Here is a 26,490-nt window from a genome sequence, read left to right on the forward strand (position 1 = left end):
ACACGGGAGCACCCAAATTTGTCAAACAAACTTTCTTAGAATTACAGAACAAGATAGACTCAAACACAATCATAGTGGGAGACATCAATACACCACTCTCAACAAATGACAGGTCAACTCAATAAAAATTAAGCAAAGAAACCATTGACTTAAATGACACCATAGCCCAGCTGGGCTTAACAGATATACACAGAGTCTTCCACTCAACAGCGAATTTTTTACATTTTTCTCAGCAGCACATGGAACACACTACAAAACAGATCATATAATAGTTCCTACAGAAAACTTAAGCAGATACAAAGGACTGATATAATCCCATGCATTCTATCAGACCACAGTGGACCCAAACTAATTCTGAACAGTGCAGTCAAAGTCAAAAAACATTCAATCACTTGGAAGCTGAACAACACACTTCTGAATAACTCCTGGGTAACAGATCAGATCAGAAATGAAATTAAAAACTTCCTTGAATGTAATGACAATCAAGAAACATCACAAAGGAACTTATGGGACACAGCAAGGGCAGTTCTAAGAGGCAAATTTATTGCACTAGGAGCCCATATTAAAAAGACAGAAGAAGAGCATGTAAATAACCTAAAAAAAACCTGAAACACCTAGAAGAGGAAGAAAAAGTTAATTCTAAAACAACTAGAAGGACAGAAATAACAAAAATAAAATCACAAATATCAGAGATTACTAGCAGAGATCTGCAATAGAGCAAAACCTTGATACATAAGGCCATATAGTATGAAGCTAATTGAAAGGACCTCCAGGATATTGAAACAAAAGCCATATAACAAATGATTGCTGTCCTTAATGTACTATGTTATCTCTCATCTTCTTTGCTGTCCCTTGGGTATCTCATATTGTTACAGTACCTCACTTTGTTATCTGATATATTGAATTTATTTGTATTTGGTTATTTGAAATTTGATAGGGAAGGGGGGAAAACCAAGACGGGGGGGCAGTGGGGGGGGTGGTAAAGGGTACCAAGACATGTGAAAGGGTATCAATGTATGTGAATTAATGCACCTTCTATATGGCAAATATCATGTAACCCTTTTATTAATTACAATAAAAAATATAAAAAGAAAAAAGAACTATCAGAGATTGAAATACTATACAAAAATTGATAAATCAAAAAGTTGGTTTTTTGAAAGAGTCAACAAAATAGACAGACCCCTGACAAGATTAATCAAAAAAAGGAAAGGGGAGATTCAAATAAACAAGATTAGAGACCCCACGGGAACAATCACAATTTACTCCCAAGAAATCCAGTCCATAATGAATAGGTACTACCAGGGCCTATATTCAAAGAAACAAGAAAATCTAGTAGAAATGGATGATTTCTTAAATAAATATAGGCTACCCACACTGAACAACGATGAGGTAAACAAATTGAACAAACCAATCTCTTACGAAGAAATTGTGGAAGCATTCAGGGAAATGTCAACCGAAAAGAGCCCAGGTCCATATGGATTCACTACAGAATTCTACAAGACATTTAAAAATGAAATAACACCTATACTCTTGACACTCTTCCGAGAAATAGAAACAGAAGGAGCCATACCAAATTTATTTTATGAAGCAAATATTACCCTCATCCCCAAACCAGGGAAAGACCCAACAAAAAAAGAAAACTACAGACCTATCTCTCTAATGAACGCAGATGCAAAACTTCTCAACAAAATATTAGCCAACAGAATCCAGAAACAAATTTAAAAAATCATACACTATGATCAAGTGGGCTTCATCCCACAGATTCAAGGCTGGTTTAACATTCACAAATCAATCAATGTAATACATCACATCAATAGAGCTAAGGATAAGAATCATATGATAATTTCTCTGGACGTGGAGAAGGCATTTGACAAAATACAACATCCATTCATGTTGAAAGCACTAGAAAAAATAGGAATAAGAGGTACATACCTCAAAATAGTAAAAGCCATATATGAAAAACCTACAGCCAGTATTATACTAAATGGTGAAAGACTGGAACCATTCACCTTAAAATCAGGAACTAGACAGGGATGCCCACTCTCTCCACTTCTCTTCAATATAGTGCTGGAACCCTTAGCCAGAGCAATAAGACAAGAAAAGGACATCAAAGGGATCCACATAGGGAAAGAAGAAATTAAACTACCCTATTCACAGATGACATGATCCTCTACTTGAGTGACCCAACAAACTCCACTCCCAAACTTCTACAATTAGTAAACTACTTTAGCAAAGTGGCAGGACACAAAATCAACCTTCAGAAGTCAGTAGCCTTCTTGTACACCAACAATACACAAACAGAAGGACAAATCAAGAAAATGATCCCATTCACAATAGCCCCAAAAGAATAAAATACTTAGGAATATACTTAACCAAATATATAAAGGGATTATTCAATGAAAACTATAAAAGCCTAACAAAAGAAATTAAAGAGGAAATGGAAAGACATCCCATGCTCATGGCTAGGGAGAACCAACATAGTGAAAATGGCTAAACTGCCAAAATTGATATACAAATTCAATGCAATCCCCATCAAAATCCCAAAGACATTCTTTACGGAAATAGAAGATATAATCCAAAGAGTCATATGGAACAAGAAAAGACCTAGAATAGCCAAAGCAATTCTAGGCAAAAAGAGTAATGCCAGTGGTATTACAATACCAGACTTCAAACTCTACTATAGAGCCATAATAACAAAGACTGCTTGGTATTGGCACAAAAATAGACCAGAAGATCAGTGGAACAGAATAGAAGACCCAGAAATAGAACCACATACCTATAGGCAACTTGTATTTGACAAAGGAGCCAAAGATATACAATGGAACAAACACAGTCTATTCAATTATTGGTGCTGGCAAAACTGGGCAGCCACCTGCAGAAAACTAAAAATTGACCCTAGCCTTTCGCCATGCACAAGCATTAACTCAAAGTGGATCAAAGACCTCAATGTCAGACCAGAAACTGTGAAACTGCTACATGATAAAGTAGGAGAGACAGTGGAACTCATAGGCACAGGCAAAAGATTCCTGAACAGAATCCCAGGGTCACAACAGATTGGAGAGAGACTCGATAAATGGGACTACCTAAAAATAAAAATTTCTCTACAGATAAAAACATAGTCGCAAAAGTAGAGAGACCGCCAACCAATTGGGAAAAGATACTCACCAACAACACATCTGACAAATGCTTAATATCCAGTATCTACAGAGAACTCAGGAAACTAATCCCCCCAAACCCAATAAACCATTCACTAAATGGGCAAGGGAACTGACAATGCTGAAGTTAAGTCAGCTTCTTCAACATACGTGTGCCCGTGCTCTCTACATATCTGCTTCAGCTTAGAGTAGATGATCAAGGCATTCTTCTCAAGATCACACATCAACTGCTGTCCAACTAGCCTCACAGTGCAAAAGCTTCAGTTTTCTGTAGGTAATCTTTAAGAAAAATAAGTTCCAACTTGCTTCATAAAAGTTACAAAGAAAATGGGTAAGGGAGCTAAAGAGAGAATTATCAGAAGAAGAGATTAAAATGGCAGAAAAGCATATGAGAAAATGTTCATCATGTATGGTCATAAAGGAAAAGCAAATAAAAACAGCTCTAAGATACCACCTTACCCCAACAAGAATGGCCAAGATTTTGTACTCAGACAATAACAGTTGCTGGCGGGGTTGTGGAGAAAAAGGAACCCTACTACACTGCTAGTGGGAATGCAGACTAGTTCCCCCACTCTGGAAAGCAGTGTGGAGGTTTCTTAAAGAACTGAAAATTGACCTTCCCTATGATCCCGCCATACCACTTCTGGACATCTACCCTGAACATCATAACCCAAGATATGATAAGGACACCTGCTCAGCTATGTTCATCTCTGCACTATTCACAATAGCCAGGTGATGGAAACAATCCAGATGCCCTACTGCAGATGAATGGATACAGAAAATGTGGTATATATACACAATGGAATTCTACATAGCCCACAGACAAGATAAAATAATGGCATTCGCAAGGAAGTGGATGAATCTAGAGCGAATCATGTTGAGTGAGACAAGTCAAGACCTAAGGAACAAAAGGCGCATGGTATCCTTAATATGTGGCTATTAAATCCAAAGAGTACAAGAGCGAGGACTCAATAACTGCATACCCAAAGCTATGGACATAGTAATGGAAATATAAACATAACTATATAGACATAAAAACCTATGACTCTATAGACATAATGTTTTATTTCATAAATTAATATGTATGTATGGTATACAAACCCTTAGCCTAATTGTGATTAAGTTCTAAATACTAAGTCCCAGTGATTGTAAATAGAGATTCCCCCTTGAACACTTGATTGTTAAACTTGTCATTTAAAATATGATGTAAAAATCAATGTTAATAAATTCTTTAATAAAAAAAGAATCTTAGGTCCTTTTGTGCTGGGGCTGGCTTTGAACCCAGATCCTCAGATGTCAACCTCCTGAGTAGCTAGGATTATAAGTGTGAGCCACTGTGCCCTGCTTCTCTAATTCTTCAGCCTTGCTCTTTGTCTTTAGAATAACAGCTCTTCCCTTCTTATTTGGCTTTTTGGTAAGCTTTTCCTAGGTACTATTTTATGCATTCATGTTTTAGCATATTTGCTTATAGACACAACTACATATACACAAAAGCAAAGCATAGCCTTGCATCAATTAGTAAAATTAATTTATATCTCTTTTATATCAACTTGCACATCTGTAATTAGTTTCTTCTCCATTGAAATAAAATGGACATGGTACTGGAAATATAAACACAACTACATAGACGTAAAAACTTATGACTCTATAGACATAATATTTTATTAGATAGATTAATATGTACCTATGACATACAAACCCTCAGCCTAATTTTTATTATGTTCTAAAATCTAAGTGATTGTATGTAGAGATTCCTTTCTTGAATACTTTGTTAAACATGACATTTGAAATATGATGTAAAAAATCAATGTTAATAAATTCTTTAATTAAAAAAAAGTTCAGGGGCCGGGAGTTTGGCCTAGTGGTTAAAGTGCTTGCCTAGCATGCATGAAGACCCGGGTTCGATTCCTCGGTACCACATACATAGAAAAAAAAAAGCCAGAAGTGGTGCTGAGGCTCAAGTGGTAGAGCTCTAGCCTTGAGAAAGTCCAAGGACAGTGCTCAGGCCCTGAGCTCAAGCCCAGGACTGGCAAAAAAAAATAAAATAAAATAAAAAAAAAATAAAAAAAAAAAATAAAAGTTCAAAAAAATCTGCCTTGTACAGCAAACACGCACTTTAATAAAATGAATACCAGGAAGCAGAAACATGTTTTGTCATGTCATGGAAAATTAGGTCAAGAAAAGAGGTGACAGCCAGGTGTAGTGGCTCACCCCTGTAATCCTAACTACTCAGGAAGCTGAGATCTGAGGATAAAGGTTCAAAGCCAGCCTGGGCAGTAAAGACTGTGAGACTCTTATCTCCAATTAACCACTAAAAAAGGGGAGGTGGAGCAGAAGTTTGGCCTAGTGGTAGAGTGCTTGCCTAAACATGCATGAAGACCTGGGTTCGATTCCTTGGTACTACATACTTAGAAAAAGCCGGAAGTGGTGCTGAAGCTCAGGTGGTAGAGTTCTAGCCTGGAGAAAAATCCAAGGACAGTGCTCAGGCCCTGAGCTTAAGCCCAGGACTGGCAAAAAAAAAAAAAGAAAGAAATGAAAGTGGCACTGTGGCTCCAGTGGTAGGAGGTAGCTTTGAGTTGAAGAGCTCAGGGACAACGGCCAGGCCCAGAGTTCAAGATGCATGAAAACAAAAAGAAAGAAAGAGAAGAAAAAAGAAAAGATAGAGGAATGGAGAAATGAAGAGTGTCATTCACCCATAGTGACTTGGTCATTCACTCACTTTGATTCGTAACTCATTCCTCCATAGTCAAAGACAGATTCTTCAGTCTGCATGTTGTCATGAGTCAGCTATGGCAGAATCATAGATAAAGTTGTCGGAATTATTGAATAACAACAAATTTACTTTACGTCACTTTCATCACATGTTCTTGAAGAAGAACATGAGTTCTTTTATTCCACTCTGAATTACAAATTAACACTTCTTATGGAAAGTATAAGAAAAAATAAAATGGCCTTAAGTTGTAAAAGACAGAAATATATTTATATTTGAAATAATGCTACATTAAACACATGCATATACGCACACATACACACACACTCAATCACACAATACCCTTCACAATAACATCCAGGTTACAGAGTTTAATGATCTATTTCCTACCTGGACAAAGATGCAAAGGGAGTCAGTGTAGGTGCTCAGATGTGACACTAGTAATCATGTATGCATTTCTGCAAAGTTCTATGAGAATAAAACCTATGATGTTTTTAATCATCTCTGTTTAGAACTAGTCTAAAATCAGAATCTAATAAGAATCCAAATATAATTACTGAATGAAGACATGTTGGTGATTATAAGCTTCATGTTTTTCTGTAGTGTTAGTCAATGGACTTCTATAAAATCCTTAAAATAAATAATTCTATAAATTTAATGCTGTAATATGGTCTGACACCTTGGACCATTCTAAAACATTACTCCAGCATTCTTAAATTCCCCTAGGAAAAAAATCCCTAGGAAATACCACTTATTCATAGTTTTAAACTCTAGTTCTACTTGAAGATGTCAAATGTCTACTATTTACATTCTTCAGTCTTTATCAATGTAAATCTTTCTGTGACTTTCAGTCCACCATCACTTTTTTATTCTGAATTGAATATTAGTTGGGGATGTTAACACTTCATAGACTGACCCATTTCTGGGTTTATTCATTCAGCCAGGCCCCCTGGGTCCACTGTAAATAGGTCAGATAAATTACGGCTAGCAGGAATAACATTGTGTCTGCACAGAAGAGCATATCATCCGGTAGCTGCGAAAGAAATTACAGTACTGTTCATTTCATGTGACCTGTTTCATTGCAAGTGTCAAGGTAATATTTCATTAAATAGCATAGGTATAGTAACTTGGAACCTTAGAACTTCATCTTTATTTGGATTCATGTAGGCAAATGGGTGGATGCCTGTCCTTCTTGCAAAGATTGCAAAGTATTTTGTAAAATTGTCTTTTGCTATCAACATTTGGATATTTGCTTACAAATATAAGATGACAGAAAGGAATGGATGGTTAATCTTTGGAAAAAAAACCAAATATCTTGTGTCTATACAAATTAAAAAGCCATGGGCAATGACATGGACTAAACCATTCATATTTACCAAAACAGTTAGTATTAAAGAAAACAATTTTTGTTTTATTTGCTTTTGTACTCAAGAGGTTTCAATTACATACATTATGTACAAATAAGAGCAAGAAACATAATTTTGATGAATTACAAAAATTATGGAGTACTTTTGTACTATAATCAATAGAAGGAAATTATAGAATAACTTGTAAAACATTCAAGAAAACTTATTTCATGTACTTAAAAATGAATACCTTTTATAGTTTTGCACAATGTGAGTTTTACATACAAGTGAATATTAGCACCCATCATATTAAAGAAAAATAAAAGTTGCATACCCCCTGAGAGATGATTGTGAGATGATAGTGGAGTGTGAGCATTGATACATACCAGATGTTTCTACCAAAATATAGGAGTATATAATGAAGAAAATATTTTAAAACTAATATAAGGTTGCAAACAGTATATTTTAAACTTGATTCTCTATACAACAAAATAATCTCTCCCTAAAAACAAAAATAGCAATTATTGTATATTTAACTAAGATTTTATATTATATATATTTAATATGTCAATTCTGCTTTTGTTTCAGCTTTGTGTTTGGTTTTGTGCTATGCTGGAGCTTTTTTTACTCATAGCTAATACTTTTCCTTTTAAATCACAACTCTATTTCTTGCTTTTTGTTGGTTATTTTGAAATACGTATCTCTCAGACTTTTCAGCTTCGTTGCCTTTAAACTGCATTCCTCAGATCTCACCCACCTAAGATTACTGGCAAAAGCCTCTGGCACCTGACTTGCAAATACATTTTGATGTATATCTATAATAAGATGATAATGACAAGGAAAATTATTTCCTAAGTTTTAGTGTACAATATGACACTATTTAGGATAAACCTCGTAATTCACATTAGCTCACTATACTTGTTTATCTTGCTAACTACAAATTTTTAACCATTAGATATATGTGAATATATGAAATTAGTACAAAAATGACATAATGTGCCAGCTGCTAGTGAGGCAGCCCGTAATCCTAGCTACTCAGGAACGTGGAACCTACCGATTACAACTCAAAGACTCTTCTCTTCAAGTAACCACAAAAAATGCAGAAGTAATGCTGTGCTCCAAGTGGTCGAATAATAGCCTTGAGCAAAAATAGCTCAGGGAAAGCATCCATAACTGAATTCAATACCCAAGACCAGCAAGAGAAAAGAAAAAAAAAACTCATATGGACTTGTGTTCTGTGCATATAACACAATTGACAGCTTTGTTGCTCTTATACCATAAATGAACCTAGAGAACATTACATTAAGCAGAATAAATCAAAAACACACTAAAATTATGCTCAAAGAACAATTTTTTCAAGACTGAAATATTTTCCTCATTTCTTCATCTCTTCACAGTTACAATAAAGAGGTGCCTTCAGAAAAAGAGAATATGATGAGAAATTCTACAGCAGTCACCCATTTTATTCTTCTGGGGTTGACAGAGGATCCCCGGTGGCAAGTTGTACTTTTCCTCTTTCTGCTTGTCACCTACATGCTCAGTGTGGCAGGGAACCTGACCATCATCTTCCTCACCCTCGCACATCCACAGCTGCACACCCCCATGTACTTCCTTCTCCAGAGCTTATCATTCCTAGAAATAGCGTTCACATCAGCCTCCACTCCACGATTCCTCCTCACCATCACAACAGGAGACAGAAGCATTTCCTACAACGATTGCATGGCCCAGCTATATTTTGTCATCTCCTTAGGAGTCACAGAATTTTACCTTCTGACTGCCATGTCCTATGACCGCTACGTGGCCATCTGCAAACCCCTCCATTACACCACCCTCATGAGCAGCAAGGTCTGCAGCCTATTGGTGTTCAGTTGCTGGCTTGCAGGATTCCTCATTGTCTTTCCCCCGGTCATGCTTCTCATACAATTAGATTTTTGTGCCTCCAACATCATTGAACATTTTCTCTGTGATTTTTCTCCACTTCTTCAGCTTTCTTGCACAAACACACACTTTCTTGAACTCATGGTATTCTCTTTGGCTGTGGTAACACTTATGGTCACCTTGACACTAGTAATTGTCTCTTATGCAAATATCATCCAGACAATTCTGAGAATTCCTTCCTCAAGCCAAAGGAAGAAAGCCTTTTCCACTTGCTCCTCCCACATGATCGTTGTGTCCCTCTCTTATGGCAGCTGCATCTTCATGTACATTAAGCCCTCAGCAAGGGAGAGGGTGACTTTGAGCAAAGGAGTAGCTGTGCTCTACACCTCTGTGACTCCTTTCCTGAACCCCTTCATCTACACACTACGCAACCAGCAAGTAAAGCAAGCCTTCAAGAGCGTGGTCCACAGGATGGCCTTTTCTACCAGTAAGGGAATGTGATGATGTGCCACGTGGAGTCCCAGAGACAGAGCTGAAGGGAAACTAGAGAAATTGGTTCTAAGCAGATCATTTCCCTCCTTCAATTAGACTCATTTCAATTAAACTCTAGGTTTTAACCTTTCTCCTTTATGTTCAAAATATTTGCTTTTGTAACTCTGTCAAAACAGTTCATAAATCCATAATCTACTGTTCTTCAGATCATCTGTTCATCCATTAAATGGAGATTGGTATGAATTAGTAAATTTGCTAATAACTATCAAAATGAAACTTTTTATTTGGAATAAAACATGTTCAAACCTAAAATAATTATTAAAACATCTCCTTGAATTTATTGATAAAATCAACAGAAAATGTGTGGAAATGTTAAGAAGAAATTTTGTTCTGAAATATATTGTTTTTGTTGTTTGGATTTTTGCTATACTGATTTTAGTATGTTTTTCCCTCGGAGAAAAATAATGTCAGAAGTGTTATATAAAAGAAATGAAATTTGGGGCCGGGAGTTTGGCCTAGTGGTTAAAGTGCTTGCCTAGCATGCATGAAGACCCGGGTTCGATTCCTCGGTACCACATACATAGATAAAAGCCAGAAATGGTACTGAGGCTCAAGCGGTAGAGCTCTAGCCTTGAGAAAGTCCAAGGACAGTGCTCAGGCCCTGAGCTCAAGCCCAGGACTGGCAAAAAAAAAAAAAAGAAAGAAATGAAATTGACCTTTTATTTTCCTCTCTGGGATTATTTCCTAAAATAGAATGTTAGCTGAATTGTTTTTGCTATTTCTGTTACTCCTATTTTAAAGGAAATTATTATTTGTAAACATATTGTTGTCCTAACTGATGTTCAAACACTTTCAAATGGTACAAAAATTTTAATTGTATTTTATTGTCAGGGTTATGTATAGAGGGGTTACCGTTACATTTGTCAGGTATTGGGTACATTACTTCTTGAACATTGATACTCCTCCTACGTTTTTCTCCCAGTTCCCCTCCCTCTACCCTCTCCCAATCATCTTGTTTTTCCCCTTTTCTTCCCTATTTCAAATAAACAAATAATCTTATATACAATATACCAAGTACCAAAGTCAAATACATTAACAACATGAGTTAAACCATACAGAGAAAGAAAAAGAGAAGAAATAACTTCACGCAGTAGGTTAAGAACAGCAATAACAAAGATACAAATCTTGTTTTCATATCCTGTTGTTCATTTTGTTTATTCTCATCCTATATGGCCAAATGCACATAGCTTTTGAGCTTTTGTGGTTCTCTGCTGGAGAATCCTAGGTGTGTACTCATTATTGCAAATAAAGGAAACCAGGGAGCCTATATTTCTTTGGGTCTAATTTACTTCACTTAGTATGATTTTTTCAATTCTATCCATGGGGTAAGGTCATTCTTTCTGATGGCAACATAGGATTCCATTGTGTATAAATTCTTTTTAATTGGATTGCCTAACTTTTTAATTACTAAATTGAGCTGATATGTCAAATAAATTATCACTGGTGACATAAATGTTATAGGTAATTTTTATTTTCATCAAACACAACAAGTAGAACATTAGGGATACTTGTGACAATATTGAAAACTTCACAGAAAGAAACCTTATAAGGAAAATGTACACGAAGTGGTTTGAATGAGTGTTCACTTGGATGAATTCATTTTAAAATTATGGGGAAGAGGATAATCCAACTTTTTTGAGGATGACTCTTTAGTCAAACTTGCCACTAATGCATTCCTAATTTCCCCTGAAAGAAAAAAAAATCACTATCCAAAGAAGTATAGACTCCATGGTTTCCCTCATTTGTAATAATTAGTTTATGTGTAGGATAGCCCTAGAAGAGGATCACAATAACTCAATAGCTATAGACATATGTCCATATAAGATGATGCTAAGCAAAATAAACTCCAAGGTTTGGAAACAAAAGGTTTTTCTTCATGTACTGTGAAGTTATTTGTTTTTCATTTCCTTTTCTCTCTCCTTTAGATTATCCCCTGGTTTCACTGCATTTGCTTATGGTACCCAGTGTCTTGTATATACATTTATCTGAACTGGGGAAGGGAAATGGAACAGCAAAATGGTGAGACAAAGGACAAAGGGTGAATCAATGCAGCAGATACCCACAAGACACTATGTTGGAAATCAACTTGACAACTTGGCGGGAGGCATTAGGAAGGGAGAGAAAGTGGGAGAAAAATGAGGGAAGAGGTAACAATGTTTAACAAGAAATGTACTCACTACATGTTTGTAATTGTAACCACTTTGTATATCACCTTGACAATAAAATAAATTTTTTAAAAAACAACACTTCCTTAGGAAATATCACTTACTCATAGATTTACTCTAGTTGTGCTTAAAGGCTCCAAATTTCTAGTATTTCCATTCATCTGTCCTTATCAAAGGATATGACAATGTAAACCTTTCCATGTCTTTTGCTCTGATTTCAAGCCACCACCACCTCATTTATTCTAAATGGAATACTAGTTAGGAATATTATTTAACACTTCATAGATGGAGAACACCCATCTCCATGTTTATTCATTCGGCCAGGCCCCCTGGGTCCACTGTAAATGGATCAGATAAATTATGACTAGTAGGAATAACATTGTGTCTGCACAGAAAAGCATATCATCCCATCACTAGGAAAGAAATTAGAAGTGTTCATTTCACGTGACCTGTTTCATTGCAAGTGTCAAGACAGTACTTCATTAAGTGGCATAGGTAGGGCAACTTAGAATCTTAGAACTTCGTCTTTATCTGGCTCCATGTATGCAACTGTGCTGATGTCTGTGTTCGTGAACATTGCAAAGATTTTCTTTAAATTGTCTTTTGCTACCAATATGTGAATATTTGTCTACAAATATAAGATGAAAGACAGTAAGGGATTATTTAACTTTGAAAAGTGTCCCAAAGATTTCATGTTTATACAAATTAATAGCCCATAGGCAATGATATGGATTAAACCACTCCTATTTAACAAAAGAGTAAGTATTATATAATATAGTTTTTGCTTTATTTATGCTTTTATTCAAGTGATTTCAATTTTATACATTATATACAAGTTAAGGCAAGGAACGCAAGTTTTGTGAATTATACAAATGGAAAAAAATCAAATACTGAATCCCAATACCTTCATACATTTTTCTCCATTATAATATAAATGTTTTCTGATTTACAGGACTGCAGGATTTTTCATTTTCTTGTCTATATACAAGGTTATAATAATTTGAACAATAATCAATAGAAGAAAACCATGGCGTCTATCTATTAGGAAAGGAAGAATCCAAACTGCTTATACGAGATGATTTAAAATTTTAATAAATATGACTCAAAGTTTAAAAAAAGAAAACCATGGATACATTTTTGTAAATATTCAAGAAAATTTATTTCATGTACTTAAAATTGGATATCTTTAAAAAGTTTTGCACAATGTGAGTTTTACATAAAAATGAATATTAGTACCCATCATATTAAAGAAAAGGAACTAAAATGATTCCAAGAGATGATTGTGAGATGATAATGAGAATTGATCCATCTCCAAAATTTTCTACAACAAAAGTTTATGTAAAATCATCCACCTAAAAAAATCAGCTGGTTAATCCTTAGAAAATGCTAATGCAAAGGAAAAGTTACACACTTAAATAGTTTGGACTTAAAATATATATATGTTAGTACAGAGTCAGCATATCTGAAGCTTTAAATAAAGTCAGCATATCTGAAGCTTTAAATAAGCTTTACAGGAACAACTAAATCATATTTAATGTAAAATGAAGAGTTTATGTTATAAAATACAGGAACAAAGACAAAATCGTCCTTCAGAGCTAAACTCCAATACTGAATGATTACTATCATCTTCCAAGCAAAGATCTGAAAGCATTTGGAAGACTTTATGATTTTGAGGAAAAAAAGGCAAGAAGGAGGACTTGCAATGCATAAAACTAAAACACAGATGGGCATTGACTTGTAAGGTGTGTCGACACAAAGATCATGTGACCAAGGCCATCTCCAGATAGAAAAGTCATTGAAGTCCTTTTATGTAAGTATAGCTTTATATATCAAAGCTCAGGACCATGGTAGATTGGTGACCAATACAAATGATTCAAGAAGGGTGTTCTCACAATGTTACAAAAGGCCTTTCTTATGAAGAGTTAACTTTATTTGTATTAAAACAATGGGTTCAGTCTGGAATACCTCCCATTTATGAAACATCTCAACATAAAATATCAAACCTTTTGTACCCTGAGTCACTGAGTTTTAGTGGGTTGTAGAAGTCTGAATATTAGCAGAGACATACATGTTTTCAAGATACAGAAATTTTTAAAAATGAACCAGAAATCAAAATTTAAGAATAAGTCTATATCCATTGGTTTTAACTCGAAGATGTTTTCAATACTTCTCAAATGTTCTTGGAATATGTTGAAACACTCAGACCTTTATACCAAAATACAAGTCTTTACAATACGTTAAAGAAAATACTTTAAAATTAATATTCGAAGTTGAGGCTGAAAGACAGTGAAAGAAAGAAAGACACTATACAAAGTAATGTTCCCATTACCTGACATATGTAATTGCAACCTCTCTGTACATCACCTTTATGATAGCAATAAAGTAAGCCAGGCACAAGTGGTTCACCCACCTCTCAGAAGGCTGAAATCTGAGAATCACAGTTCATAGCCAGGAAAATCTGCAAGATTCATCTCCAATTAAAGACAAGAAATATGAAAGTGGTGCTATTGCTTAAAGTAGTAGAGCACTATCTTTTAAAGAAAGGCTCAGGGATGGACCCCAGACTGAATACCTAAGACTGAAAAAAATGAATAAACATTAAAGAAAAATTGTACAAGATAAGTATATGATTTTATAAGCAAAGGGCCTTTTAAAATTTTTTGTATACAACAAAATAATCTTTCCTTTTGGAGAGTTCATTATATTTTTATTATATATGTATATATATGTATTAGCTAACTTTTAAATTATATATACTTACTGTCTTAATTGTCTTTTAGTTTTAGTTTTCCATTGTTGTTGTTGTTTTCTCTACCATCACTTAACTGCATATTGGTGCTTTTTTGCTTGAAGATCACAAACTACCACTTAATCTAGTTCCATTTCTTACTTTTGGCTGGTTGATTAAAAATAAGAGTCTCACAGACTTGACAGCTTCATTCCCTTCAAACTACAATCCTCACATTTCAGCTTCCTAAGATTATGTGCTGCTGACTCTTGACCTATAAATATATTCTGGTATACATATAAGATGTTTATTATGAGAAATCAAATTATATCTTAAATTTCAGCATATAATATGAAACTATTAGCTATACACCTCATAATTCACTTTAGATCACTAGACTTATTTGGCTTGCTGATTACAAGTTTTTGGCCATTGGAAATTTTGAGATATATGAAAAATTTTATTTAAAAAATACAATGTGATAGAGCTGGTTGGTAGCTGAGACCTGTTTTGGGGTTTTTTTTGATGGGGTCAGGATAATATATATAGGGTTTACAGTTACATTCGTCAGGTAGTAGGTGCATTACTTCTCACACATTGATATCCCTTCTCATGGTTTTGTCCCCATTTCCCTCCCCCCAACCCTCCCAATAATCTTGTTATCCCCCCTTGCCATTCCTATTTCAAATAAACAAATAAACATATATATAAATACCGGGTAATATAGTCAGATACAGTAACAACATGAGATTAAGCATAAGGACAAAAAAAAGAGAAGAGAAATGACATAGTACATTATCCTAGTTACTCAAGAAGCTGAGAACAGAGAATCCCAACTCTAAGACTCTTAACTCCAAGTGACCACACACAAAGCCACAAATGGAGTAGTGGCTCAAAAGTACTAACCTTGAACAAAATGGCTCACAGGGAGAGCAACAAGATCTGAGTTCAAGACCAAGACCAGCACAAAAATAAAAGAAAAAATAAAGGGCATAATATGTAATATTACTTACGTGCATGTATATATTTACTGGGATGAGATGGACACTTTTGTTGTTGTCGTTGTTACAATGTGAATGAAAATAGAGGACATCACAGTAAGTGAAGTGAACCAGAAACACAATATAAGGATGTTTAAAGGATACTTTTTTTCATTACTAAAATAATTTCCTCTTTTCTTCATCGCTTCACAGCTACAATAAAATGGTGCCTTCAGACAGTAAGAAAATGATGAGGAATTCTACAGCAGTCAGCCGTTTCATTCTTCTGGGGTTGACAGAGGACCCCCGGCGGCAAGTTGTGCTTTTCCTCTTCCTCCTTGTCACCTACATGCTCAGTGTGGCAGGGAACCTGACCATCATCTTCCTCACCCTCGCACATCCACACCTGCACACCCCCATGTACTTCCTTCTCCAGAGCTTATCATTCCTAGAAATAGCGTTCACATCAGCCTCCACTCCACGATTCCTCCTCACCATCACAACAGGAGACAGAAGCATTTCCTACAACGATTGCATGGCCCAGCTATATTTTGTCATCTCCTTAGGAGCAACAGAATTTTACCTTCTGACTGCCATGTCCTATGACCGCTACGTGGCCATCTGCAAACCCCTCCATTACACCACCCTCATGAGCAGCAAGGTCTGCAGCCTATTGGTGTTCAGTTGCTGGCTTGCAGGATTCCTCATTGTCTTTCCCCCAGTCATGCTTCTCATACAATTAGATTTTTGTACCTCCAATATCATTGAACATTTTTTCTGTGACTTTTTTCCACTTCTGCAACTTTCTTGTACAAACACACACTTACTAGAGCTCATGGCATTCTCTTTAGCCGTGATAACACTCATGGGCACCTTGACACTAGTAATTCTCTCTTATGCAAATATCATCCAGACAATTCTGAGAATTCCTTCCTCAAGCCAAAGGAAGAAAGCCTTTTCCACTTGCTCCTCCCACATGATCGTTGTGTCCCTCTCTTATGGCAGCTGCATCTTCATGTACATTAAGCCCTCAGCAAGGGAGAGGGTGACTTTGAACAAAGGAGTAGCTGTTCTCTACACCTCTGTGACTCCTTTCCTGAACCCCTTCATCTACACACTACGCAACCAGCAAGTGAAGCAAGCCTTCAAGAGCGTGGTCCACAGGATGGCCTTTTCTACCAGTAAGGGAATGTGATGATGTGCCACGTGGAGTCCCAGAGACAGAGCTGAAGGGAAACTAGAGAAATTGGTTCTAAGCAGATCATTTCCCTCCTTCAGTTAGACATGTGTTTCTAACCAGTACCCCTTTTCAGTTAAACTCAGGTTTTCACCTTTCAAGTTGTATTGTTTGCTCTTGTATCTCTGTAAGGAAATTTTTGAAAAATCCAGAATCTCTATTGTTTCTCTTTGTTAATTATAATTAATAGAAGGGTTACATGATATTTGCCAGTTAGATGGTGCATTAATTCCCATACATTGATACCCTTTCACATGTCTTGGTCCCCATTTCCCTCCGCCCCACCCCAACCCCTCATCTTGTTTCCCCCCCTTCCCTATCCAATTTCAAATAACCAAATACAAATATATCCAATGTATAAGGTAACAAAGTGAGATACTGTAACAATATGAGATAACCAAGGGACAGCAAAAGAGATGAGAGATAACATAGTACATTAAGACTCTTATCAATAACAATCATCTGTTCATGCATTAAATAGAGACTGCCATGAACTGATAAGTTGGTTAAGACACTGCTGTAGAAATCAGTCTCATTTTATTTGGAGTACATAAAGATGCATCATAAAATCTCCAAATTCTTCTTGTGAGTAAGAAAACATGCATAAAGCTAAAATCATTACTAATCTAGATCATTGAACGGATCAACAAACACAACTTAAATGTATAGAAATGTTGAAAAGAAATTTAAATGAAATTCCATTGTGAAATATATTATTTTGTTATTTGAATTCATGCTATACTGATTTTAATGTTTTCCTCAGTTAAAAAAATGAAATTGAATTTCCCTTGTGATGTCTGCGGTTGTTTCCTGAATTAGATTAACTGGATTTTTTTAATTCCTCATAGTCCTATTTTCAACTAGAATTAGTACACACACACACACACACACACACACACACACACACACACATCAGTTTTGTTTGGTCATAAGCCATAAATTTGTCACAATAAGTGATTTGATTTTTGTTTCTTTGATCATCATCTTGATATGATACACAGAATTATGGGAAGAGTTCTAAGTATTTTTAAAGTCCCAAGCAGAAGTACATTTTCTCATAGGCAATGTTGCCCAGCATCAACTATTTCTTACCACAGGATTATGTAGAATTTCTTGCAGTTTTACCAGACAGATTCTAAGATATTGTTACCACAAAACAAAAATTAAATGTTCGTTAGATTTAATTATAACGTCTCTACTGACTGCAATCTGTAAGAAGTTAAATATTGTAAGCTTTATTTTATAAGCATCTCCCATGTAGGCCTGGAGTGTGGCCTAGTGGTTGAATGCTTGACTAGCATGCAGGAAGCCCTGGGTTCGATGCCTTGGTACCACATATACAGAAAAGCAGGAAGTAGTGTTGTGGCTCAAGTGGTAGAGCACTAGCCTTGAGAAAGCCCAAGGACAGTGCTCAGGTAACTAGTTCAAGCACCAGGACTGGCAAAAAAAATTCTGTCAAGTAAATAGAAATGTAAAATGAAAATTATTATTATGCCACAGAACATTCTAATGCAAAGTAATTGCATGCATAATGTAAATAGATGACACAGAAAAGAAAGCATAGAATGTTGATCTTACTTTGTTTTATTATTTTTTTCAAATTGGGTGTTTAAAATCTAGTCCCCCTTCTCTCTACTAGGTAGAGAGTAGATATTGTACTGTTTGAGCCATCAACTCATTCTGCCAGGTTCTTTCAAGTTGTTGGCTGGATAGTTTTGCTACATTTTTCGGATCAGGTTTCCCATATTTTGAGCCAGCCTACTGTCTTATTTGTTCCTCCTATAAAGCTGATGTAACAGGAGTTCAATACTATAGACAGCATTTTTGTTGTTGAGGTCCATTAATATTTAACAATACAATATGTGCAAATCCATGGCACCAATTAAAATTCTTTTAATCTAGAATTTACACAGTTACAAAGCTTACAGGGCCCCACTCTCAACAGAGAGAAATGTAAACAAATAAGAAGTGTATGGAAATGCAGAAAGTGAATTGAAATATCTACTCCACCAATACAGTAATTCTGCAGCCACCTCCTCTGGTCATTTTCATGAACTCTGTGTTAAGTAACCTCTTAAAATAGCCTGGGTGTGAATTTTCCTCCTGAGAGTTTGTTTCTTCATTAAAGCCCCCTGCATTAAAAAGTGATCTCTCTCTGTTTCAGAGTATTATTCACATGTGGTACATAGCTTAAGGAAATATGTGTTAATCAACTGTTCTGCCATAATTAAGACTTCTTGTTAGCAGCAATTTATCAATGGGATAATACTTTGGGAGTCAAACTTCATACATGGATTTTTGACTGGATGTGTGTTTGATGATCCTAACCCTGGAGTCAGTTGTTCAAGGATTAATGTATTTTTATGATCTTACATGCAATATTGTTTTCAAATATTATAATACAATAAAGTTTTTAATGCAAACTGAGGTTTTATAAACAATACATCAGATCTGGGTTGGATGTTCTCTTTTTAAAGGTTCACGATAAGTTATTTATATTCATGTCACATTGTATTCTTTCAAAAAAATACTTTTAAGAATAAGAACAGCTGAAAAATAGTCTGTAGTGTAACCCTGAGAAATGGCAGACAGCATACAGGTCCGTAGTGTTCTAAGTAACAAGTTCTTATTTCACCAATGAAAGATTTTTGTCGGGAAACATGTAGCATTGATCTAATTTGATTTTTACCCTTGTTTCAGATATAATTAGTGAAATGGCCAATATGTTTCCTATCCTTCAGGTAAATAGTCTGTTAAATTTAAGGGTTTGGTTTGTTTGGATTTTAAATTATTGTTTGATAAATGAGTGAAAATCTAAAATAGTAATAACTCATTGTTGTCTAATTTTTACTTGTTCATGTAAAGAAAACTACATTTCATTAATTACAACTAGATTACTTGATTATTTCCATGCTTTTGCATTAAAAGATGCTTACTCTGTTAATGTAAACTTTTTAAGTTCTTAAATGTATGGTGCTTTAATTTTCAGTTTTAGTGATTTTGGAGGATATCTTGCATCTTGATTTTAGTAAGAAATATTAGCTAGAAGGGATTAGAAACTAAACTACACCAAAAGAAGTATATACTTTCTTTAGTTTAAGATCCTTACAAATGTGGAATTGGATCTAAGTGGTGTGGTGCCATCTTGGAAATGTGGTGGATGACAGTGAATTTCCAAAAACTGTGAAGTCCTTCCTGACCCCAGGTGGGGTCATTCATTTCCTAGAGGCGGGGGTGGGCACTTGGAAAATGGGTCACTGGAAGACTTATACCTGAACCCAGGACACAGAGCTCTGAGCTTCCTGTGATCCTGACCCTTTACCATGCCCATATTTAGGCTCCATCCATCTCAGCCACCGTCTTGAGCCATGCCTCATGTCTCTTGACTCTCCTCATTACACCACAGGCTCTCTCCTCAAGTTCATCTGCTTTGTTGAGATAGGTTTTTCTGCTCTTTCTTTATCAACCCTGTGACTCAGTTTTCTAACAGTATTAAGTATATTCAATTCTGCAAGTTTTTTGAGGACACACTTTTGCCTGAAGTCACTGGTTTGTTGGTAAGGACTCCCAATTTGACCTCTCAAAATACGGTTTCTTGGCATCTTGCGAATTCCCACATAACAGTAATTGTTGTGTATTTTTTTTCCACAATTGTTTCTGGAATTCGTAAATCAGAACGAATACCAGCCAAAGAAAAGTATGTATTACATTGTTCTGAGCATAATTAATACTATATTCAGAATAATATTGACATTAAAATACTAAAGGACCTCCAGGATATGGAAACAAAAGCTATATAATGTGTGATTGTTGTTCTTAATGTACTATGGTATTTCTCATCTCTTTTGTTGTCCCTTGGTTATTCTCATATTGTTATAGTATCTTACCTTGTTATCTGGTATATTGTATATACATTTATTTGTTTCTTTGAAATAGGAAAGGTAAGGGGGGAAAACTAAAGGAGGGGAGGGAATGCAGGGAGGGAAATGGGGACAAAAAAGAGGAGAAGGGGTACTAATGTGTGTGAAGTAATGTACCTTCTATCTGGCAAATATAACTATAATTCCTCTATTAAGTACAATAAAAATGTATTTTAAAAAACTTGTAATAAGATGAAATAAATAAACCTACATGTAGTATTTAGCCTAAATTGGATACTCTATTGCCTATAGGAAGTTTTCTAAGAAAGTATACTTTAGATGGTTTTCTCCCAAGCCCAGATAGAAGGTATTTATAAAAGATACAGTCATGTTCATTTCTCTGATTGAAGTAATCATTGTACTCTGTATATGTGTATCAAGACATTGCTTTTTAAAATTAAAATATATACAAAATGAAAAATATACAAAAGTTTGAAAAAATATATGGAAGAAAAAAAAAAGAGCCAACCAGAAGCTGGACTCCAGTGGCTCACACCTGTTCTCCTAGCTATTTAGGAGACTGAGATCTGAGGATTGTGGTTCTAAGCCAGTCCAGGCAAGAAAGTCCATGAGACTCATCTCCAATTATCCACCAGAAAAACCAGAAGGGGAGCTGTGGCTCAAACTGGTAGAGCATAAGCTAAGAGACATGTCTAGGCCTGAATTCAAGTCCCATGACTCAAATGATAACTAAAGAAATAAAAACCAACCAGACTCTATGCTGCCATCAGAAAGAATAACATTGCCCGGTTTGTAAAGCAATGGAAAGACTTGGAAAAAAATCATACTAAGTGAAGTAAGCCAGACTCAAAGAAACATAGACTCATTGGTTTCCCTCATTTGTAATAATTAGTACAAACCTTGGACTCTCCTAGCAGAGGATTACAATAGGACAAATCCTAGATGCATAAGGAAATATAGGAGGCAAAATGAAAGGACCTCCAGGATATGGAAACAAGAGCCATATAATGTGTGATTGTCATTCTTACTGTACTATGTTATTTTTCATCTCTTTTGTTGTCCCTTGGTTATCTCATATTGTTACAGTATCTTGCCTTGTTATCTGATATATTGTATATACATTTATTTGTTTATTTGAATAGGAAATGGAAGGGGGGAAAACAAGATGAGGGGAAGGGTGGAAGGAGGAAAATAGGGACAAAAACATGAGAAGGAATATCAATAATTGTTAAGTAATGCACCTTCTATCTGGTGAACATAACTGTAATCCTTTTATTAATTACAATAAAAATACATAATCAAAAAACAGACAAAAAAGTACTATCATGGAAAATTCATAACCATTTTATTTAAGCAAATGCAGAAACATTATCTTTAAATGTATTAATTGGTTAGAGAGTGTATCTCCATGTTTGTTTCAATCTGCATGTTTTTACTATTCTACTTAAGACAGCAGGTAGGGAAAAATAAAATTGGCTGAGAAGTCATTTCACAGGGAGTAACTGGTTACATATAGGATATTTCAAAAGTAAATTATGATAGGAGAGGATTTCACACATCAACAATTCTCTTGGCACACTGATCAAAGAAATGAATCACAAAAGCACTGGAATAAAAGTGGGAAAGCAGGCTCTAACAATTAAATTAAGAGCACAGAAACTATGAATGCAAGCCATAGTTTCACATTGTTATGGGGAGCAAAGAAACCACACAAAGTTAACAATGATTCATTTACTATTATGTTCCAGAAAACCCAAGACTAACTGAAAGACCACCAGTGGATATTTTGAATCCAAGAAAGATGGGGCCAGGGAGCCAGAGGAAAAACTAGAAAGTAGCAAAAGAAAGTGCTGTATAAAATTACACATATGTGCATAGATTTGCCATGCATTGGTTGAAACGTACAGTGTGCTCTTATAAGATATGTGTGATTATTTTGTGATATTGACACAATATTTACCTAAGCAGAATTGATTAGGGAATTACAATTTATTCATTTTAAATATTTGAAATTTCTTTTTTTTCAAAACTGAACAGATATTTTATTTTTTATTGTAATGTATAGGGGGGTTACAGTTATTTAAATATTTGAAATTTCTTCAAACCAAAATAATAATGAATTCTGTTCAATTTCATTTCACCCATTGCCTATTCTAGGATTCAGAAGTACCCTAAGTAATATAAGTAATTGCACACAAAATCTGGAGTTCAATACTGTTTACCTAAAACTACAACTAATTATGCTTACAAATAACTTGTCAATTATTATGTCTGAAAGGAAAAGAAATATTCTAACAGAATCTCAGTGTCTTCATATATGTGACATCTCTCATCACAGCACCCTTGAATTCCATTTTCTTCATTTGTCTTTTGAAGTTATCATAAGGAATTCTCCCACTTGAAAGACTATGAGGAATTTTTTCATTATTTAAATTTTTCCTTCTCGTCTATCACAATCTTATTGCCTCAGATAAGAATTCCCATATCCTGAGTGGCACAGCCATTGTAGGAGATGGTTTTGTCTCCTGTGAGAATGCTGGTCAAGAAGCGTGGGATGCCGACGGTGGTGAATGAAATCTCTAAGAAGGAGAAATTGCGAAGGAAGAAGTACATGGGCGTCTTGAGGCGGGGGTCCAGCAGGGTGAGCAGGATGACGACAAAGTTCCCCATCAGACTCAGGACGTAATTGACCAAGAGGAACAGGAACACCACGATTTGAAGCTAAGGGTCATCTGTCAGTCTGAGCAGGGTGAACACGATCTCCTCTGACTTGCTCCTCTGATTTGTTCTACGGAAAATAGCATCACGTGTAAGAAAAGACATTTCTACCCTTTAAGTCATGCAAGCTATAAGATGTAAAACTGTATCAATGTCCAATTTTTGCACAAATCAAATTTCAGAGCAACAAAAGTATATTCAATGTCATCAGTATGTTGAGACAAATGTAGAGATTTTTTACTTGTTCAGAATTCAACCAGACTTGCCAATGTATAGAAACATAAAAGTTACTTGAAATGTAGGCCCTCAATTTGGCTCATGGTAATCTCTGACCCATCTTTCAATTCTTCTAAACCAGATAGTCTCATTTTTTTAACTTCCTGAATTGAGCTAATATTCCAAGTAAATTCTAACAGGTGATGTAATGGTTACAGGAGATAGGTTTATGGTTACAGGAAATAACTTTATTCCCAGCAAATATGAAATCTAGATATAGGAGATACTTGCAACAATATCAAAAACTGCACAGAAAGAAATTTTTAAGGAAACATACACAAGAGGTTATATGAGTGTCCACTTATGTGAATTACTTACAAAATAATGGAAAAAGAAGAAGATAATCCATTTTTTAGGATTAAACTTGCTACTACTATATTTCAAATTTCCCCTAAAAGAAGCACTGCCCTAGGCAATATCACTTATTCATAGTTTTACATTCTTTCTAGAAAACTACAAATTTCTATTGCTTCATTCTTTAGTCTTTATCAATGATTATGAAAATGTAAGTCTTTCCATGCCACCATCACCTCATATATTCTAAATTAAATAGTAGTTTGGGAAATTGTTTAACACTTCATAGATAGAAAACACTTATCTCCATGTTTATTCATTCAACCAGGCCCCCTGGGTCCACTGTAAATAGATCAGATAAATTATGGCTAGCAGGAGTAACATTGTGTCTGTACAGAAGATCGTATCATCTGGAAGCGGGGAAAGAAATTACAGTACTGCTCATTTCATGTGACTTGTTTCATTGCAAGTGTCAAGATAATACTTCATTAAGTGGCATAGGTAGAGTAACTTGGAACCTTAGACATTCATCTTTATTTGGATTCATGTAGACAGATGGGTTGATGCCTGTCCTTCTTGTAAAGATTGCAAAGTATTTCTTTAAATTGTTTTTTACTATCAATATTTGGATATTTGCATACAAATATAAGATTACAAACAGTAATGGAATGATTAACTCTAAAAAAATCCCAAAGATCTTGTGTTTATTGATATTAATAAATGACTGGCAATGACATGGACTAAACCACTCATATTTACCAAAAGAGTAAGTATTAGTTAAGGAATATATTGTTTGTTTTATTTGTGTATTTTACTCAAGTGATTTCAATTACATACCTTATGTATAACACAATCTTGATGAATGCTATAAATGGGAAAAGATCAAATACTGAAAACCAATACTTTCATTCATTTTTCTCAATTATAATATAAATGTTTCCTGATTACAGGACTTCAGGATTTTTCATGTTCTTGTCTAGATATAAGGTTACAATAATTTGTACTATAATCAATAGAAGGAAACCATAGAAACATTTTTAAACACTCAAAAGAATTTGTTTCATGTACTTAAAACTGGATATCATTTATAGTTTTGCACAATGTGAGTTTTACATACAAGTGAATATTAGCACACATTGTATTAAAGAAAAAGGACTAAAAGTTGCATGCCACCTAAGAAATGATTTTAGATGACAGTGGAATCTGAGAATTTATCCCTCTGGAGATTTTGTACAAATATGTTTATGTAAATCTATTCACCTAAAAAAACAGTCATTTAATCCTTAGAAAATATTATGCCTTTCATACAAAGGAAAAGTTACAGACTTAAGTAGTGTGGATACTAAAAGAATGTAGAAATTACTTTACAGGTAAACAGACAAAAGCTTTTAAACAACTTTAAGAAGAGCAACTAAGTTCTTGAAAATGATTAGGTATTTCTTTTTATTTAATACAATACAGGAACAAGAAAAAAATCTTCTTTCAGAATTTACCTTCCATGTCATCTTCCAACGAAAGAATTAAAACCCTCTAGACTACCTCCGGACCACTGAGTTATTTTAATGGGTTGTAAAAGTTTGAATACATGAAGAGAAATTTTAAAAATATTTTAAAAAATTAAAATTTTTTTTAAAATGTAAAAAAATGAACCAGAAATCAAAAATTTTAAAAAAAAATTTAAAAATTTAAAAAATGAACCAGAAATCAAAAATTTAAAAAAAATTTAAATTTTTTTTAATTTTAAAAAATGAACCAGAAATCAAAATCAAATTCAGCCTGTGCTATATGCTGAGAATAATTTTTAATTGTTGTAGCTTGAAGTTTGCATTCCTTTTCAAATTTTCAGGGAATATGTTCCAACATTTGGAAGACATTTATACCATAATGCAGGAGAATGTAATGAAGAAAATGTTTTTAAAATTAACATCTGAAGGGGCCTGGAGTTTGGCCTAGTGGTAGAGTGCTTGCCTAGCATGCACGAAGACCCAGGTTCGATTCCTCGGTACCACATACGTAGAAAGAAAAAAAAAGCGCCAGAAGTGGTGCTGAGGCTCAAGTGGTAGAGCACTAGCCTTGAGAAAGTCCAAGGACAGTGCTCAGGCCCTGAGCTCAAGGCCAGGAGTGGAAAAAAAAAATTTATATCTGAGGGTAAAACTGCGAGAAAGCAAGAGAAAGACACTGTACAAAAGGAAATGTTCTCATTACCTGACATATGCAACTTGAATAGCATAGTGCCTTTATAATAACAATATAGTAAGTTAGACACCAATAGCTCATACCACCTATGAGATGTGAGATCTGAGATCACAGTTCAAGCCCCGCCAGCTGGTAAGAAAAGTCTGCGAGATTCTTATCTCCAATTAACCACCAGAAATCTGAAAGTGGTGCTATGGCTCAAAGTGACAGAGCACTGGCTTTGAGCAAAAAAGCTCAGAGGCAGGCCTCAGGGCCTGAATTCAACACCCAAGACTGACATAAAAATAAATAAATGATAAAATAATTTTAAAAGAATAACATGATTATGAAGTAATGCACCTTCTATCTGGTGAATATAATGTAATCCTTCTAGT

General features: G+C 35.0%; 2 protein-coding genes across 2 annotated transcripts; both read left to right on the forward strand.

Annotated features, from left to right (window-relative positions):
* Window positions 1–8,627: 8,627 nt before the first annotated feature.
* Window positions 8,628–9,590, forward strand: LOC150066992 (olfactory receptor 6C75-like). Its single transcript, XM_090356572.1, has one exon. It carries the CDS (start codon window positions 8,643–8,645, stop codon window positions 9,588–9,590), a length of 948 nt encoding a protein of 315 aa, XP_090212698.1. The 5' UTR covers window positions 8,628–8,642.
* Window positions 9,591–15,746: 6,156 nt separating this feature from the next.
* On the forward strand, window positions 15,747–16,709 carry LOC150066993 (olfactory receptor 6C75-like). The gene has a single exon (XM_090356580.1). It carries the CDS (start codon window positions 15,762–15,764, stop codon window positions 16,707–16,709), a length of 948 nt encoding a protein of 315 aa, XP_090212706.1. The 5' UTR covers window positions 15,747–15,761.
* Window positions 16,710–26,490: the final 9,781 nt, after the last annotated feature.

This window comes from Megascapheus bottae, chromosome 2, assembly GCF_031878675.1.
Source record: "Megascapheus bottae isolate mThoBot1 chromosome 2, mThoBot2.hap1, whole genome shotgun sequence".
In the NCBI taxonomy this organism is placed as follows: domain Eukaryota; kingdom Metazoa; phylum Chordata; class Mammalia; order Rodentia; family Geomyidae; genus Megascapheus; species Megascapheus bottae.

Excerpts from the sequence above, each read along its gene's own strand:
- LOC150066993 (XM_090356580.1), top strand. The coding sequence starts at position 15,762 with ATGATGAGGAATTCTACAGCAGTCAGCCGTTTCATTCTTCTGGGGTTG.
- LOC150066992 (XM_090356572.1), top strand. The coding sequence starts at position 8,643 with ATGATGAGAAATTCTACAGCAGTCACCCATTTTATTCTTCTGGGGTTG.